Source organism: Strigops habroptila, chromosome 11 (assembly GCF_004027225.2).
Source record: "Strigops habroptila isolate Jane chromosome 11, bStrHab1.2.pri, whole genome shotgun sequence".
Lineage (NCBI taxonomy): Eukaryota > Metazoa > Chordata > Aves > Psittaciformes > Psittacidae > Strigops > Strigops habroptila.
In genome coordinates, this window is record NC_046360.1 from 26,718,899 (window position 1) to 26,734,581 (window position 15,683).

At 42.1% G+C, this 15,683-nt stretch overlaps 1 protein-coding gene across 3 annotated transcripts in view; it reads right to left on the reverse strand.

Moving 5' to 3' along the window:
• Positions 1 to 14,202: 14,202 nt before the first annotated feature.
• Positions 14,203 to 15,683, reverse strand: part of GRM7 (glutamate metabotropic receptor 7) — a 316,514-nt gene continuing 315,033 nt past the window's right edge. For all 3 annotated transcript variants that reach the window (XM_030501640.1, XM_030501642.1, XM_030501641.1), the window contains one exon: positions 14,203 to 15,404. Coding sequence is in view for 1 of the 3 variants with exons in the window: in XM_030501641.1 (XP_030357501.1) it covers positions 15,355 to 15,404 (50 nt within the window). In the remaining 2 variants the exon portion in view is untranslated. The remainder of the gene's footprint in view (positions 15,405 to 15,683) is intronic.

Genomic DNA, 15,683 nt, shown 5'->3' on the forward strand with positions numbered 1-15,683 from the left:
AGTATAGAGACATATGATAGAATGGTTTGAGTTGGAAAGGACCTTAAAGCTCATCTAGTTCAACACCCTTCCATGAGCAGGCCGCCTTCCACTAGACCAGGTTGCTCCAAGCCCTGTCCAACCTGGCCCTGAACACTGCCAGGGATGGGGCAGCCACAGTTCTCTGGGCAACGTGTGCCAGCACCTCAGCACCCTCACAGCAGAGAATTTCTTCCTTCTACCTAATCTAAATCTACACTCTTTCAGGACTCTCAAATTCCTAAAACATAACATGTTTGGTAAGCTGGTCTTCGAAGAGCAAGCTCTAATGAAAAGATAAAGTGTTATCATGGAAATATGTTTGCTTTGGTCTGCTTTTTCTAAGTACTAAGAGGAGCTCAGGACATTCAGGATACAAAGGGTCAGTAATACCACCTTGATTCAGAGGAAACCTCTGGAAAAAGCCTGCTTAACAAAGAACATTGAAATGCTTGAAGAGGATGTTAATAGTTTCATATGAGTTATTTAGTAGTATTAGGTAGTATGTTATATTATGTGGATAGTTATATTCTGTTATATGGATAGTGATATTCAGAGGTTTTGTGTAGGCCACAGCAGATAAGGCCTGGGGCTCATGTTGAATGCTGTGACTAAAATCAATTGTGGGAAGGTTGCTAATTAAGCAATACTGCCCTGCTAGAGTCTCTTGGGGAAAAAAAAAAGACTACTCTAACATCTAATTGAAGTTAAAGAGTGTCTAATACTGCATGAAGGGGCCAAATTAAGGTTGTACAACTCAGGTTTGGCACTACCAAGGCTCAGAATGATTTCTTCACAGTATTAGCATCCTTCAGTACAGCTTTTTGTGTAATATGTGCAGATCAAAGTTGAGGAAACTGTCAAGAAAGCAGAACACCAAAGCCACCCTGACAGTGGTGAAGTGGGACAGGAAATGATGGGCATCTTTGAGTGTGTATGTGTCGCTCACGGTAGCAAGGACTGATGGATCAGTGTGTAACATCTTGCCTTATCTCAGGTGCTATGCCCAATATTTCGTGCCCTCCTCAATAAATTTGTATACATCCTTGCCCTCTAGTGTCTGCATTTTGTACGTCACCCTGGCTTAGTCTAAGTAAACATGCCAGTGTGCGTGTGTATGTGTGTGTAAGAAAACAAGTTCCGGATTATTTAATTACTCAGTGTGCTTCCTATTTCCAGATAAGAAGATAAGGACCACACAGTGGTACAGTGATGAAACATAATTGAGAGATTTCTGAAAAATTCTCCTTTCTAAATCTATTCCTAAATTACACTTTATTTTGCTTTCTTAATCTCTCATAGTCTACCTTTTGTTTTTTGTGTGTCACTCCAGGTAGATATTAGTGGATAGGTGACTCCACGCCCAGCTTCGCCAAGGAGGCATGCTTGATGTGGTCCTTCTTAGAGGCAGACAGCACTGGTGATGAACTCTGAATCCTGAAAAATGTCATGACTTAAAGCTGAAAGGCTGCAGTCCTTTTCCTTACCAGCTGTGCTATAAACGTCATTGGTCATATGTGGACATGCAACCTTGTCATTTGAATGGTGCCTGTAAATTTAACCCCACATGTGGTATGGATCCCTGTCCTGGGGGTGGCTATCAGTGCTCAGTACTGTCACATTGACACTGGCGTGTATTTGAGAAGATAGATACCTTTCAGGTTGTAATTAACCCCTTGAAAAGGCTGCAGAATACTTCCAACATCAGAACTTTGCTGCAGAGAAGAAAAGTAGGTCTTTCCAAAAGCAGACCTCTATAGAAGAACAGCCGGACTGCTGTCCCCATTAGACTGAACACTGGGGTGGGCAGCGGTATATCACTGTACTCCAAATTTGGTAAAAAACTTCATGAATCTGTAATTTTCATTACCAAAGTACTGCAGATTATCATGTGTTCCTCCCCTTTCCTACAGTTTTCTAGGTTTTTTTTGCTCCAGCTTCTTACCAGAAGGTCACAAAGCACGAAGCTGAAGACCGTTAGTAAATCCCACAGTTCTTAGTGTACCTGTTGAGAATGAGTGCAGCCTTGAAAGCGAGGGCTGAACAGTGCGTGTCAGCCAGGGAGCTGTAATACCTCTGTGATTTACTGCTTTGTTTCTGAGTAAACTACAGCTATATGGGGCTGCAGATACTACATGCACAAATAAAGTCATCATACACCTACGCTGCTATATATAGAAAAAACAGAACAGTGCCATGTAAAATCCAATGTGCCTTATAAAATCTAAAAAAGGGAAAGGGAAACTCAAGTAAAGGAAAACAAAAATACCTCTTAGAGAGTTGTAATACTACCTTTGGAAGAGTCCAGATCTCCTTCCGTGTTGGCTTGTCAGCTATATCTGCTTAATTTCATCTTACCTAAAGAGGTAGACACATCTGTAGAAGAGAAGGGTGTAAAAATGACAAGAGAGAGATGAATTAGTATAGGTGGGGGAACTGAAAAGCTGTATGCATAGAAAGTGGGTTTTGTTCCAGCTTTCCCTAAGCAAGTGCTTCTGTTGTTAAGAGCTCAAGTGTTCATGAATAAGAAGAAGAACAAGAGTAAAGGTAAAAAAAAATCTTTGCAGCTGCCTAGTGTGATTTACTCTGTAAACAGATTGATCAGCCTGTTTTCCTCCAACAACATAAACCACATATAAATTTTTTTTATCATTATAGGGTTCTCTGTTGGTTTCCCTTCCTTATCTATGCAAGGTCCTAAGAGAAGTGGAAGCATTTGCCAGTGATTTTCCAGAGATTTTCCAGGATGAGAGGGTATGAGCTCAAGCGAGCCCCTCCTTGGTCATCTTGTCCATTCTCTGTTTACTGAACCGTACTCCACTGATGTCTGCAGTGCGCCAAACTGTGCTCAACTGAGGGGTGAAGGCAGGATCCACTGAACCGTCCATGTGGGTTCTCAGCATTTGCATCCCTGCTCTATTAGTTGAAGAGCCCGTGGGTGCTGACTGGTGCATGTCATATTTCTTTTGGGTTCCCTCTGTAAAACCCTTCAGGCTTTGCAAATGCAGTTGGCGTCAGTCGTCCTGTGACCAAAGTTCATTTGGTATATGAATTCTATGTGGATCTGTATGAGCCATCATTTCCCTGTCGTTCAGTTTTTCCTCCTTTACCATGTGAATATTGTTGATCTTATTTTTTTTTTTTTTTGCTGCAGTTTCAAATTGTATTTGCTTGATGGCACATCATCATTTGCTTACTCAATCAGCACCACCGTCTTCCAGCCTTCACACAAGAGATGAAACTGAGAAGTATTTTTAGGACAAGGAATGCTTCCAAAGTAGCAATTAGAGTGTTGGGATCAACTTCACAAAACAAATGTGTAAGCAGATGTACATGAAGGAAAATATACTTGTGGGGAAATGTATTTTGTGCTTTACATGCTTCTGTATGTCAGACTCATTCATCATCTACAATGAAGACCGATCACTCAAGACAAATCTCCGTCATAAAAAGCAACACATAAAAAAGAGACATTGGGAATATCAATGGCTCAGGTAGTCCTCTTGTACCAAGATGAAGCTTTGGCCTGTAGGAAATCCAAGTAATTCACTGTAATGTTTATAGATGTTTACTTATCTTTTTCTTATTTGTACGTTGTTCCAGTTTTCCCATTTAATAATGTCTTAAGCTGCGGGCAGTTCTGGCCACTCATCCTTGTACTGATGGGAACCCAGAAAAGAGTATGGAAGCACCAACCAGAAGATACGAAGAAGCCAGAAATACATCCGCTCTTCCTATGCAATTATCTGCTGTCTGGCTTTTAATGTCCAATAATCTCTACCAAGTCACTAACCCTCTTTTCAAGGCACTGGGAAAAGCACATGCAGCATAATTCATTTGCTCCAAAGCCACCTGTGAAAGACCAGCTGAAAAGTTAGAGCAAACCTCTGTTATGCTATGATTTAATATAGTAGGAAACGGTCATTTTTTTAAAGTTAAAAAGCAATAGATTGAGATACATTCCTCACAGATGAACTGAATTTCTTCCTTGAAGGGGCATGTTGAAATGTATGTGATGTTCACTGTTGTGTGAGATGCTGTTTAAAACTTTTAACAAGATAAAAGCCTGCAACTAGGAGAAAGAACGGCTGTCACTGGTGGATTTAATAAATCTTTGGCTGTGACAATAAGCCTGAGATAAAACCAGACAAACCCTATTGCTTAAAAGTTATTTTGGCAGGGGGAAAGGAAAGACATTCTGTCATTGTGGTTCGGTGCCATGGATATCTCTAAGCATGCTAAAACTTCCTGGGATCCACAGGGAGGAGTTAGAAGCGTTGACTTTCCCTGATGATATTCATGGATTCGTGGAACGGCTGGGGCTGCAAGGGACAGCTGGAATCTGCTTAGTCCCATGATCAGAGCAGGGCTGGCTCCAGAGCCGGATGCTCAGGACCTTGTCCAGCTGGGATTTGAGTATCTCCAAGAATGGAGGTTCCAGTTGACAAAGCCAGCTCATCTCCATCCTCCCAGAGCTCCCTTGTGTGTTGGCACAGGTCCCCAGTAGTAAGCACACACACCTGGCAGACATGAAGCCCATCAGAAAGCCAAAAATGTGAACCTAAAAAGTCTTGGAGCTGTGAACAACGTAGTCACCTGTTTTTTTTTATTCTCCCCATGCTCAGCAAAATTGCTCATTCTTTGAAAGAGAAATAGTATATTTCTTATAAATAGACTGTGTTTCTTTAGACACCATCGTATAGCTTATCCCATAATGCTGACAGTCTAGCCACATGCACCAAAAGGTTTTAACAATATTTACCCACCTAATAAACTAAAGGTGAAAGAACCGGAAGTTTTGGGAATCTAAACATTTAGGTAGAGTATTTCATGATTAAGTAGAATTCTTAAAAAAGCTTTTAAGTTCCATCAAAAATCTCCAGCTTGCATTAAGGCTATTAGATAAAAAGAATTAAGAGCTGATATTAAACTGACATCACGAATTCTTCAGGAACATTTCAGATTTGTCTTTGGCCCGAACACAAGGTGGCTCCGTTTGTATCAGTTGTGTTGCTACTCATGTCACATCCAGAAATCAACCAGCCAGTGGTTAAAAGAGAAATCTGCAGTTGTCAAAATAGAAAAGGTATGTAAATATACTGTATGTATATATATATAGATGAAATGCATATATATGCTCATGTTCATATCTATGTCTTCAGACTCAGTAAAATCAGACAGGATAAAACAGCTCTGTGGCTTTGGGACACTGGACAGCAATTTCCTCTGGCTACTTGGCTTGATGCCCTGGTGCCTAAGGAGGAATTTGGAAGCTTTTACTGTAGTTGAGATGTATTTAGAGCAGCATCTCACCCACCCACTACTCTCACATCCTTTCCTCAGCAGACATAGTTACAGCATTTCCATCAGCCACCTGTATTTGTGGCCTCCATACCTGTGTTAAAACCTTTGCAGATGTGGCTTCTGTATTGTTTTAAGCTCACAGACTCCATGTGTGAAGGCACTGTTGCAGGGGCAGTGTCTCCTGCTGCAGAACCATCTTGCCTGGTACGTGCACATCCTGCAGCGCTGCAAGGACTTCAATTACACAGAAAACTATCCCAAGTGAATTACATGGCAGCGAGCACAATTCTTGCCTAACAAACCTTAAACAAAAGGCTGATTTATGCTCTGTCACCTCATTATCACAATTTAGCACTAATTGTAAACTGCAGCTAACCAGCCTTGAGCATCAAGCTATCCTTACTGTACCACTTTGTTTATCAGTATCTGTCCTGATTTTTTTTTGCCCATGCTGATTAATGCTTCACAAACAATCCGTTATCCATTTTATAGGACTTCCTATTGGTCAGATAAGATGTCGAGATTTACCCCTTCCAATAGATAAGAATTAGGGAAGAAAATCGGTGTTTGGCAGAACATGCATTGCAAAGAGGCCCCTAAGGGACAGCCTTAATCACTCACCGTGCATCAAGCGCAAAGGGAATGAAAAATGGTGCAAACTTTTCTTTACGTGAAGATTGGAAGTAGAACTGGGACCTGCTGATATCCACAGGACAGAGTGGGTGACACTTTATGGTGGATGGATTCATAAGATGAGGTTAACTAAAGATTTCCATAGCAGCCAGTGGGTTCAGAAAAAGAGCTAAAACTACTCAAATAAATACATTTTGCACAGATCATTAGGCTACCAAGAAAACTCATTTGCTCACTGAATAACATCAACAGTCCATGTGTTATTCACATTGTATAAGTACTATGAGATGAATTACGTATAAAATTAATTTCATTGCTGAAGAAGGAACTGGAACGAGAAGTTATGTTTTGTAAGTTATTTCAATAAGTTTTTTCTTTATTGTATATTTGTAACTGAAAGACAACAAATACATTTTCTACTGTATATGAAATAGTCCTTAAAGGAAGCTCACCTCTAATAAAAGCAGCTTGGCTAGATGAAAAGTTCTAGCTGATTGGAAAGCAATTAGATGAGACACCAATAAAGTGTTATTTTGGAAAAGTTTTATATTTTTGCATCCAAGCACAGAGTGGCAAATTTCTGCTAAAGATGAGTCATGATGAACAGGGAAGATACTATTTCATTTGCCTTCTGTACTTTCTACTGTTCTGTTTTATTCTGTTAGTAGGAATTAGTTGGTAAGCTTCCTCAAGATCCTCCCATCTTAAAATTTCATAAACAGAGTGAAAATTAACACAGAGTCACTTATCTTTGAGCAAAATGAGTGTTTATGCTTTTCCACTTGTTATTGCAGTGCACAGATTTGTACTTCACTAAGCACTACCCACATATACCCAAAGAGTTTTTTCTTCTTTTGCTAACGCACATGCAACAGCCTTTATCAACTTTGGAGGACAACAGCAGCATCAGGAAAGATGATGGAAAAGCAAACTTTTTGCTTAACAACATGCTTGATGCATCTTTGTCAGCAGGGGCTGAACATACACTTTGGAGCTGGAACTGTCAACACCTGCCTAAGTTAAAAAGTAAAACCTGACAGCATGGTCACCTAGTGGGAGCAGGAGGTGTGTGCACCCTTGCAGATTTTGGACCATCCTGAAGACAGCAGTGCTGCTAAGGTCAGCTTTCCAAACAGGCAACAAGTGGTCTTCTCTTCCAGTTTCCTCTGAATTACTTTAGTGTGGTGAACCTGGGACCTGGTGCAAGCGCTTAGCTTGAGGTTGCTATTGCATCACTAGATCGGTGCACAATGGAGCAATGGCACTCCTCTGTCCATCACCACATCAGAGAGAAGCAAAGCTTTGGTCTGCAGGGAGCTGGCATGCATCGCCTCGCTTGCCCCGTTCTCTCACCCCAAATTCGTACATGACAGTCCCACAGTGGCCTGAAATAAATGCACCGTACCTAGGAGAATTCCTGCCAGCTGTAAGTAAAAATTTACTATTTTAGCTTTAAATAATGTGAGAGTAAAATCACAGTCATTAATATTCACTATGTGATTTTGCTGTCTACAAAATGAATAAAACAAGTATAATAATCCAGGAAAAAAAGGGGTATGGATCATTTTTTATGAATTATTTTGAAAAGGCAGTCTTTTATATCAGCATCCTGTTAAACAAAGAAGGGGGTGTGTATATTAGTCGTTTATGTGACTAATGGTGAAGGTATAGGAAAGAGGTTGTCATGATTTCAGGCACATCCTGGCATATTAAGAAGAATAGGCCAAGCTGTTTTTAAAGCTGGAGACCATGGCTCCCAGGATAGTAAAGTTACTCTCAGAAATGCATTGCACCCTTCTATAGGCCAAATCTTTGTGCCAGCCTATCTGTGCCATGAAGAATGCCGCTGAGGCCAGAGGTCTGCAGTATTGACGTTGACCAGCCGCACTGACTTCAGAAGCCATCTTTACCTGTGGTTCATACCATGGAGATCCTGAGAAAGGATGATGGCCATAGAGGGATTGAGCAGGTTTGCAGACCAGATTGTTGTGTCCATGGGCGGAAGGGAGCAGAACACACTGTCTTCCTCAGCCACAGGCTTTTGATATTCTCCTGCAACGACCGCTAAAGGATTTTGGATCCCCCTGTGAACTCCTTCCAGAAGGGTATTGTCTGACCTGCAGTTGCCAAAGGGGATTAGATACTTCTGTTTTTCTTCTTGCTTTTGCAGTTGTAACAATTCTTAAATACATAACCAGGGCTCAGATGCACCTTGTAATTCACACACTGGGGCTTTTTTCCCCTATTTTTATGGAGCATGCCTGGGGCAGTGCCCTTGGCTGCCACACTAGGGAGCTCCAGGGTCAAAGCCAGCCTTGTAAAGCTGGTGTTTGATGATGTGGTGGCAGTGGAGCAGCAGTTAGACCCATGTCAAGCAAGGGACTTGGGACTCTGGAAGAGCTGGTACAACTGTGATTTCACACGATGTGAGCAGAACAGTCCCACCGTGCTCCAGGTTGTCAGGTTTCTGGAATCCAGCAAGATTTTACAGGGAACAGTTGCTTCGACTCAGGATGGCTTAAAGTGATTGCCCTGTACTCATGGAATAAAGCTAGAGCTACTTAAGATTTGGTCAGAACCAAGAGATATAAAATGAATAACAGAAACAGAAAAGAGACCACAGAAAACCCTGGGGTTTATGTCACATTGTTAAAACAGTTTTATGCCTCTGTATTGCCTGGCTTGACTTGGCATTGATGGATCTAGGGGCTGGAAAGTTTCTGGGGTGGAAGCGTGGAAGATGGTTTTCCCAGTGTCCACCTTTGCAGTCAGTTTACCCACTGAAGCCACCCAGTGCCCATGTAAAAGCTATTCTTCATCAGTGCTATTGGTACAAGTGTCTTTTCTCCATGTATGTGAGGGAACTGTTGGCATGTCAGTCCGAAAAGCGAACCACCACCTCTCTGTGCCTGTATCTTACTGGTTTGCAACCTTGCCACGCAGGGAGCACACTGTGGTAGCTCAGCTTCCTGCCATGGGAATGGGTATTTCTGGCTGACCAGATACCTTGCTAACTTCCTGAGCGATTTCAAGCACTTTTTTTGCATCCTGGCTGAAAATGGCTCATTTTTAATTTCATTATATTACTTCACAATAAAGTCTACCAAACACGTTATATGCAGGCAGTACCATATGTAAATTATTGTCCTTTCCAGCCATCTGTCCACAGATGTCCAAAACTCTAGTCTTCTCTACCACTTACCTCACTGTAACACTTGTATATGTCCAGGCTGAAAAATAATGTCTTTTTAATCATGTGCTGCCGTTGGTCAAGTTCTTTTACACCCACATTGCATGGTTTGAGAACGATTGTGGGAACATGTACTTACTCTTCTGATCCCAAGGAGCAGAACTGGGCCTTTTGTTTCATGGATTGCAGGAACTGTGTGAGTATGGTGCTAATAAAATGATGGGGAGGGAGACAGAGGAGGCAGAGAGAGACATAATAAACTGATGACTAAGTAGTCATCAACAACAAAGCATTAATTGAAAATAAAGAAGTCCCACACTTGCCTCTGCTTTCAGGGAGAGGCATCATGCAAGCAATGTGTCCCCTTCCCTGCAGTGGCATGGCTGGGTCTGGCAGCACTGCTGCTCTGGCTTCCGAAGCCTGTTTACACAGATCACCTAACATCTTAAATCCAGACTTCTTTTCCTGGTCCTGATGACCCAGAGAGATTGAAGTTGTTGGTGTGTGCTGCTCAGCAGTGCAGAATGCAGCCTCGCTCTTCTGAGTCAGTTCCAGCAGAAGCTGAAAGGGAAAGCTGATACTGTTCCCTGTAGGTCCATTTTCTGTACAGGGTCTATTTTTGGTTTTGTACATTATCTGCAGCCAAGTATACTACAGGTGTCAAAAAACAGGAGGGAAAAATAAAGTTGAGATCATTCTTAAGGGAAAAAAAAAAAGGAAGTAACTCTTCTTGGACAGTAAAAAATAAAAGCAGTTACTAAAAATAAAAGTTAGTTGCTGAAAATACGTGTGATACAAATACAAAGCTTGGTGGCTGTATCAAGAGAGTGAACAGCAAGTAGACATCTTGGAAAATAAATGCACTCCTATGCACAAGTTCTTAAGAACAGCAGTTAAGGCAGTATGACCCCCTGCCCCGACTGGAGGTCTGGATTTACTGACCATGATACAGGGTAAAATAATTCATATAAGTAAAGTGTTATGATGTGTTTGTTGCTACTGCAGACACCCTTATGAAGGCTGGATTGTAAATTCTCACTAGGCACACAGCAGAACGAGCCTTTTCAGGAAATGACTGGCCTGGGCTTAAAGAAAACCAACCCAACAAGCAGCGTGTGGCTGGAGGAGACCTTGCTGGCCCCAGGTGGGGTGGAGAAGAGATGTTAACAAACATGCACCAAAGCAAGCTCTCTCTGCTTGCTTCTCACCAGCAAGGCAAGCTGCAGGCTGCAAGGCAAAGTGCTGATGGCAGTAAAGGCTGTGCAGGGCAGCCAGCTGGAGCCTGCCCTGGTTTTGCCATGTAATTTTTAACAGTTTAGTGGCTTGCTCAGTGCCTAGGAAGCGAACACCTGGATGGGCTTTCCCAAACTGCTGGCAGGAGTAAACATACTCCTCGTAGCAGCCATTGCCAGTAGGAGAACAAAGTGGAGAGCAAACACGTATCCTTCCAAGGAAGCTGAGTGCACCAGCAGGCTCCTATGGGCTCTCAAGAGACTGAAAGAATGGGTTCAAATACAGCAGCTCTCTCACTTGCTCCACCTCCTCACTCCCCCTTCTCCTTTCCCTCAAGAAATAAGAAATAAAGCTGTGATGACTGGCAATCTTACAATAAAATAGGGAATTGAAGTTGGTAGCCCCAGGTGTGGGAGGTGTAAGTTCAAATCTGTTTCATCTGAGGTGTGGGCTGAAGGTAAATAACTGATAGAAACAAGCCTACAGGCCACAGGCCAAATCTTAGGGGACTCCGACTTGTGTAACTGCCTGCGTCCAGCCCCCTTCAACATTTGTCTTTGTGAAGTAGTTTTGAGGAAGGCCAGGGATGCTGAGGGCTGGTGGTACAATTCTGACTCAGTGGGAGTCAAAGGCAAAGCACCCACTGAGCTGGGTGAAGCAGAACCTCACCCCCTGGCTTTTATTAATTAGTTATAAATAATGTTAATTATGCCTGTAGCATAAAAAGCAATTATTAAAATATTTTGCTAAACATCTTATCAAAAAGACTGTTTACCAAAAAACACTCAACTGTATCAAAGCCTGTACAGAAAGCTCTCTTAGAAATTAATAAGTATGTTTGATTAGCACTTTCATGGATGCACAGATTCTGTATGTGGAAGCATTATAGTGCATTTAATTATATATAAAGGCAATTAATGTCACAAATGAAGACTAAGCTCTGACTCAGCCTAAATAATTGTCATTATCTATCATATAGCATGCCCAGAAAGCTTAACTCTGCAATGATATTTATGAACAATAAACTTGGCATTAACATAGCAAAACAATTTGGGTATAATTCAGACTAAATAATAAATGGCAACAAAAAAAATCACTCCCATTCTTCATGATATTTTCCTCTCATAATCACATAGGCATTTTTCACAGTATAGTCATCATGATGAGAAGTAATAGAATTTATTCTCTTGAGTGCATGCTATAGATAGCGTGCCAGAGACTGAGCATGAGTATGTGTGTGAGTAGCTGCTCAGCACCTCGGGAGGTTATACTCATGACTCTGGTGGCTGAATCTCTTCCAGCTGAAGGACAGCTTTCCATGGAGGTGCAGAGACCACGGTCACCTTTTACTCTACATACAGTTACCTCAAGTAACCATCTGTCTGCTCTATACAGGCTGAGGTCTCTGTGTAGACCCGCCTTTAGTTTTACATGTTTTCGCAGCACCTGCTAACACAAGCTCAGGGGGGTTTTTTTGCGGGGGAAAATCCCACAAGCTTTCCTTGTCCAAACTTAGTCCTTCTTACTCATGCAACGCCCCAACATTGACAGCTACCACTTACATGACGTAAAACTTGTAGTCTTCAACACAAAGAGCCAGCTATGTTCCCATCTGTTCAGTTCACAGGTATAATAACACACTGACAAGGACGAAATCTGGTATTGTAATACCGGTGTGTAGTCAGTGGGTAACAAGATGAAGATGTTACGGAAACAACAGCAACACTGCACTGATGTTAAGTACAGCCAGTTGTAAAATAAAGGACTCTAAATGGACCTAAAGGGCTCTTTTTCTTTGTTTGACAACGTGCTGTGGGGGTCTAATAGCATGTCATAGCTTGTGGAATAAAAAAAAAATATTGTCAACAGTCTACAATGCAACATCTTCACGTTGTATAAGCTGGAAAACCAGTGCCTTGCTGGTCTCCTCAGTGACTCACTTCAGAGGTTTAATACATAGATATAGAGAGGTAGAGGTGATCCAAAAATTTACTAATGCATTTGGATTACTGAATAGCATAATTCATATTTTAATATAAGCATAATTGTATATTGATTATAAATTCTGTTTATATGTGTAGGTATATATGTATGGTTGCTGATATATGGAGATACATACATCTAGAGAGAGAGCTATTAATGTACATTATTAAATAGTTGGGTATAGGTCTGCCTCCTTTCATTCTACACCATGTGCATGGAGAAGCTAGCCATATGCTGGTTGAACTTGCAGTTGTGCAGGTATAACCATATGACCTTGCCTGCACCGGCTTCACCAATGCTTTGGCTGTGGAAGACACCAGTGAATGACACAAATCAAAGTAAGCATATTCCATGTAATACTTTGATACATAAAATATTTCCAGGCTTTTCATGCCTCCGCGATTTACTTACTTACTTACTTTTTCAGGCAGTGATCAAACTAGAAAGCCATTCAGGGTGGATAAATCATTTAAGACCGACTCTGTGTTAACCTGAAGAAAACGAGTTGAGAACTTTGATGTAGAGTCTGTGCATGTTCAGAGGAAATTCAGCCCCGACTGCAGTCAGATGTGTAAAACATCAGGCAGCTAACCTTTAACAAACAATGCAGCTCATGAGGCTTGTGGTTGCTATACACGCTTCACGTGCATGTGTGCGAGTATGTGTGTGTGCATGCCCACACACCCCTATAAAAATAAAATAAGCAGGAAAATGCAAGGCTCAGGTTTTCTTCTCTGCAAACCTAATGCAACATGAGCTGGGGGAAGAAATACAAAAACCCAAACCCCACATCACTCCCTCCCAGCAGCACCATTTCCTCCTTCTTCCTCATTCCCCCCTTCTCCAAAAAACAGTGAAAAACAAACCAACAAACCATCAAACCAACAAACAATTTTTTTTTCCCATTCAGAAAAATAAAAATGCAGTCTTTGAGCAAGAATTGCTGATTAATGGTAACATACTTATTTAGCCCAATGCTGGCTCTGTCCTTGTTTATGGGCAGTACAGAGAAAAAAGATAATGCTGAAGAGCCTCTGCCGTCATTATTTGTTAGGCTGATAATTTGTTTCTTGCTAACAAAGCCTGTACTTGGGTAGAATTTCATCTTTTGTCTGCTGTAATTCATTATTCCATCTATGAATATTAAACTAGCAGCAAGAAGGCCTTGCAAACATCTATCCAGCCTCCATGCTTGCAGGCATAAAGTCAATCAAGGTCTGACATGGAGGTCTTCATCGCTATGCACTGTGGCCCATGCTGCAGCTGTCAAATTTTCTTTTGATGTTGATTAACTTCATCAGTATAATTGATCAAGTTGTCTAGAGAAAATGGGAGGCTAAATACTTTCCAAAGTAATCGTCACACTGCACCCAAAACACTGTTACTATGCTGAAGGCAGCAAGCAGGTGCTGTGCTGCAATTGGAATGAGTTTCCTCTCACCTCTTGCCTAAACTTTTCCCTTCCCCCTCAGCTCACTCAGCAGTTGCCTGGCAGATTGATTTTGATTAGTCGTTCATTTAATTGCATTCTGGTGTGCATCCTTCAAAGTCTTAAGAAGACTCGACAGTTGAAGACAGCTTTGGAGACCATCAGACACAGACAGGAGGGCTTTCTCTGCGTGACTGCAACTTGGCTTTTGGGGCTGTTACAGATCCCAATGCTTATAAAGATACTTTTATTTTTCCTCCTGCAATTACCTGCCAGCTCCCCCAACACCTCTTCCAGAGCTGCTCTTTGTGCACAAAGCCTGAAGTGCCTCTGCATCAGGTTTTTGGATGTCCATATCCAAAAGTGTCATGAAATAAACTTTAGTCACAAGGGGGGAGGGGAAGGGAACAACTGAAAAAAAAATATATTTATTGGAGTAAATAAAAAAAAAGTTAACCAAAATCCTTTATTGATACATTCTTGGATAATATCACAGGATCGAGAGAATGGAAAGGAAGGGAAGAGTTTGCGGCAAAGATTGGTTTCACTAAATTGGCACATAAGCAGCAAGATTAACGAAATTACTTATTACAAACAGTATAAAACATACATGCTTTTTTAAGTCCTTATCACACTGGTCAATCATGGTGGGGCATCAACAAAGAAAAAACCTCAAGACATGTAAAAGCCATAGTCTTTCCTCCAAATATCATAAGAATTATTGAAATTATTGCAAAATAGTCATATACCTTAAATAAAATAACAGAACACAAATACAAATATCAAACATAAATTATTAACATGTACCATAAAATACATTACTGGCATGCATTCCAAATATCAAGACCTCTACTAGAACTCAGCAACCATCCTTTCTGCTTCCTCTGCAGCCCATCAGAGTTGTGAAGTGTGTGGGGGGAGACTAACTTCGCCAGCACAGTTTTTGGTCTTTAATTCTTTTTTTGTTTGTTTAGTTAAAAAAAATAACGTATATGGATTGCAGTGATACAGTAGTAATCATACAAGTCATGTACACAGGTCTTTTAAATCCATAGTTGCCGGTTGGTTTTAGATGTGCTAAGTCTGAGAGAACAGGGCCTCAATGAAACTGTGCATTCAAAAAACAAACAGTGAACTCGAAACAACATGGATGGCAATATGCAAAAATCCTCACAAACTGTACAGAAAGTTCAAAAACTTGCAGTCTGGAAGTACATATAAAGACAGAATTAGCCCCTTAAAGTCCTTGTAGCTGAATGCAGCCCTCCCCGGGGAGCCGGTCCTCCCGTGCCACAGCCGGGCGCGCGGGCACAGCGGCTCCCGTGGCCGGAGCAGGGCCAAGGCCACAGCCGACGGCAGCACCAGCCAGCGACGTACGAAGCCGAGAGCGATGAAGAGTATTTCAGGGAGCAGCCGTCGGGAGCATGGAGCTCCTCTCCCGCCTTCCCGCAGCATCGCTGTGCTGTCGCCCCTGCCAAGGCGGATGCCCCGTGCTTGGGAGGAGGTCTGCTCCAGCAGTGGATGAAATTCCTCACCCGTCCTCCGCCCCATGTGGCAGATCGGGCTAGATGACCAGGTTGTTATAACTGACGTACTTCTTTTTTGCAGCAGGGCCTGGAAGAAAACCAGAGAACAGTCAGAAACCCTGCCAAGCCCAGACCCACATGGAAAGGGCTGGCCGCTGGTCCGAGGGCTGCAGCGCAGGCAGGGGTGCACAGGCTCCCACATGCCCATGAGCACTTTCCCCCTGGGTAGCATATGCCCGCAGACGCGACTCCAGGCAGACGGCTGTTAGATCTGCCAAAATGTTGTCTCTAGCTCCAGTTCTTGCTATCAACAAAATTACTGCCTATTGATTTTATTCTAGTCTCGCAGTCTGTATGACTTCACTGC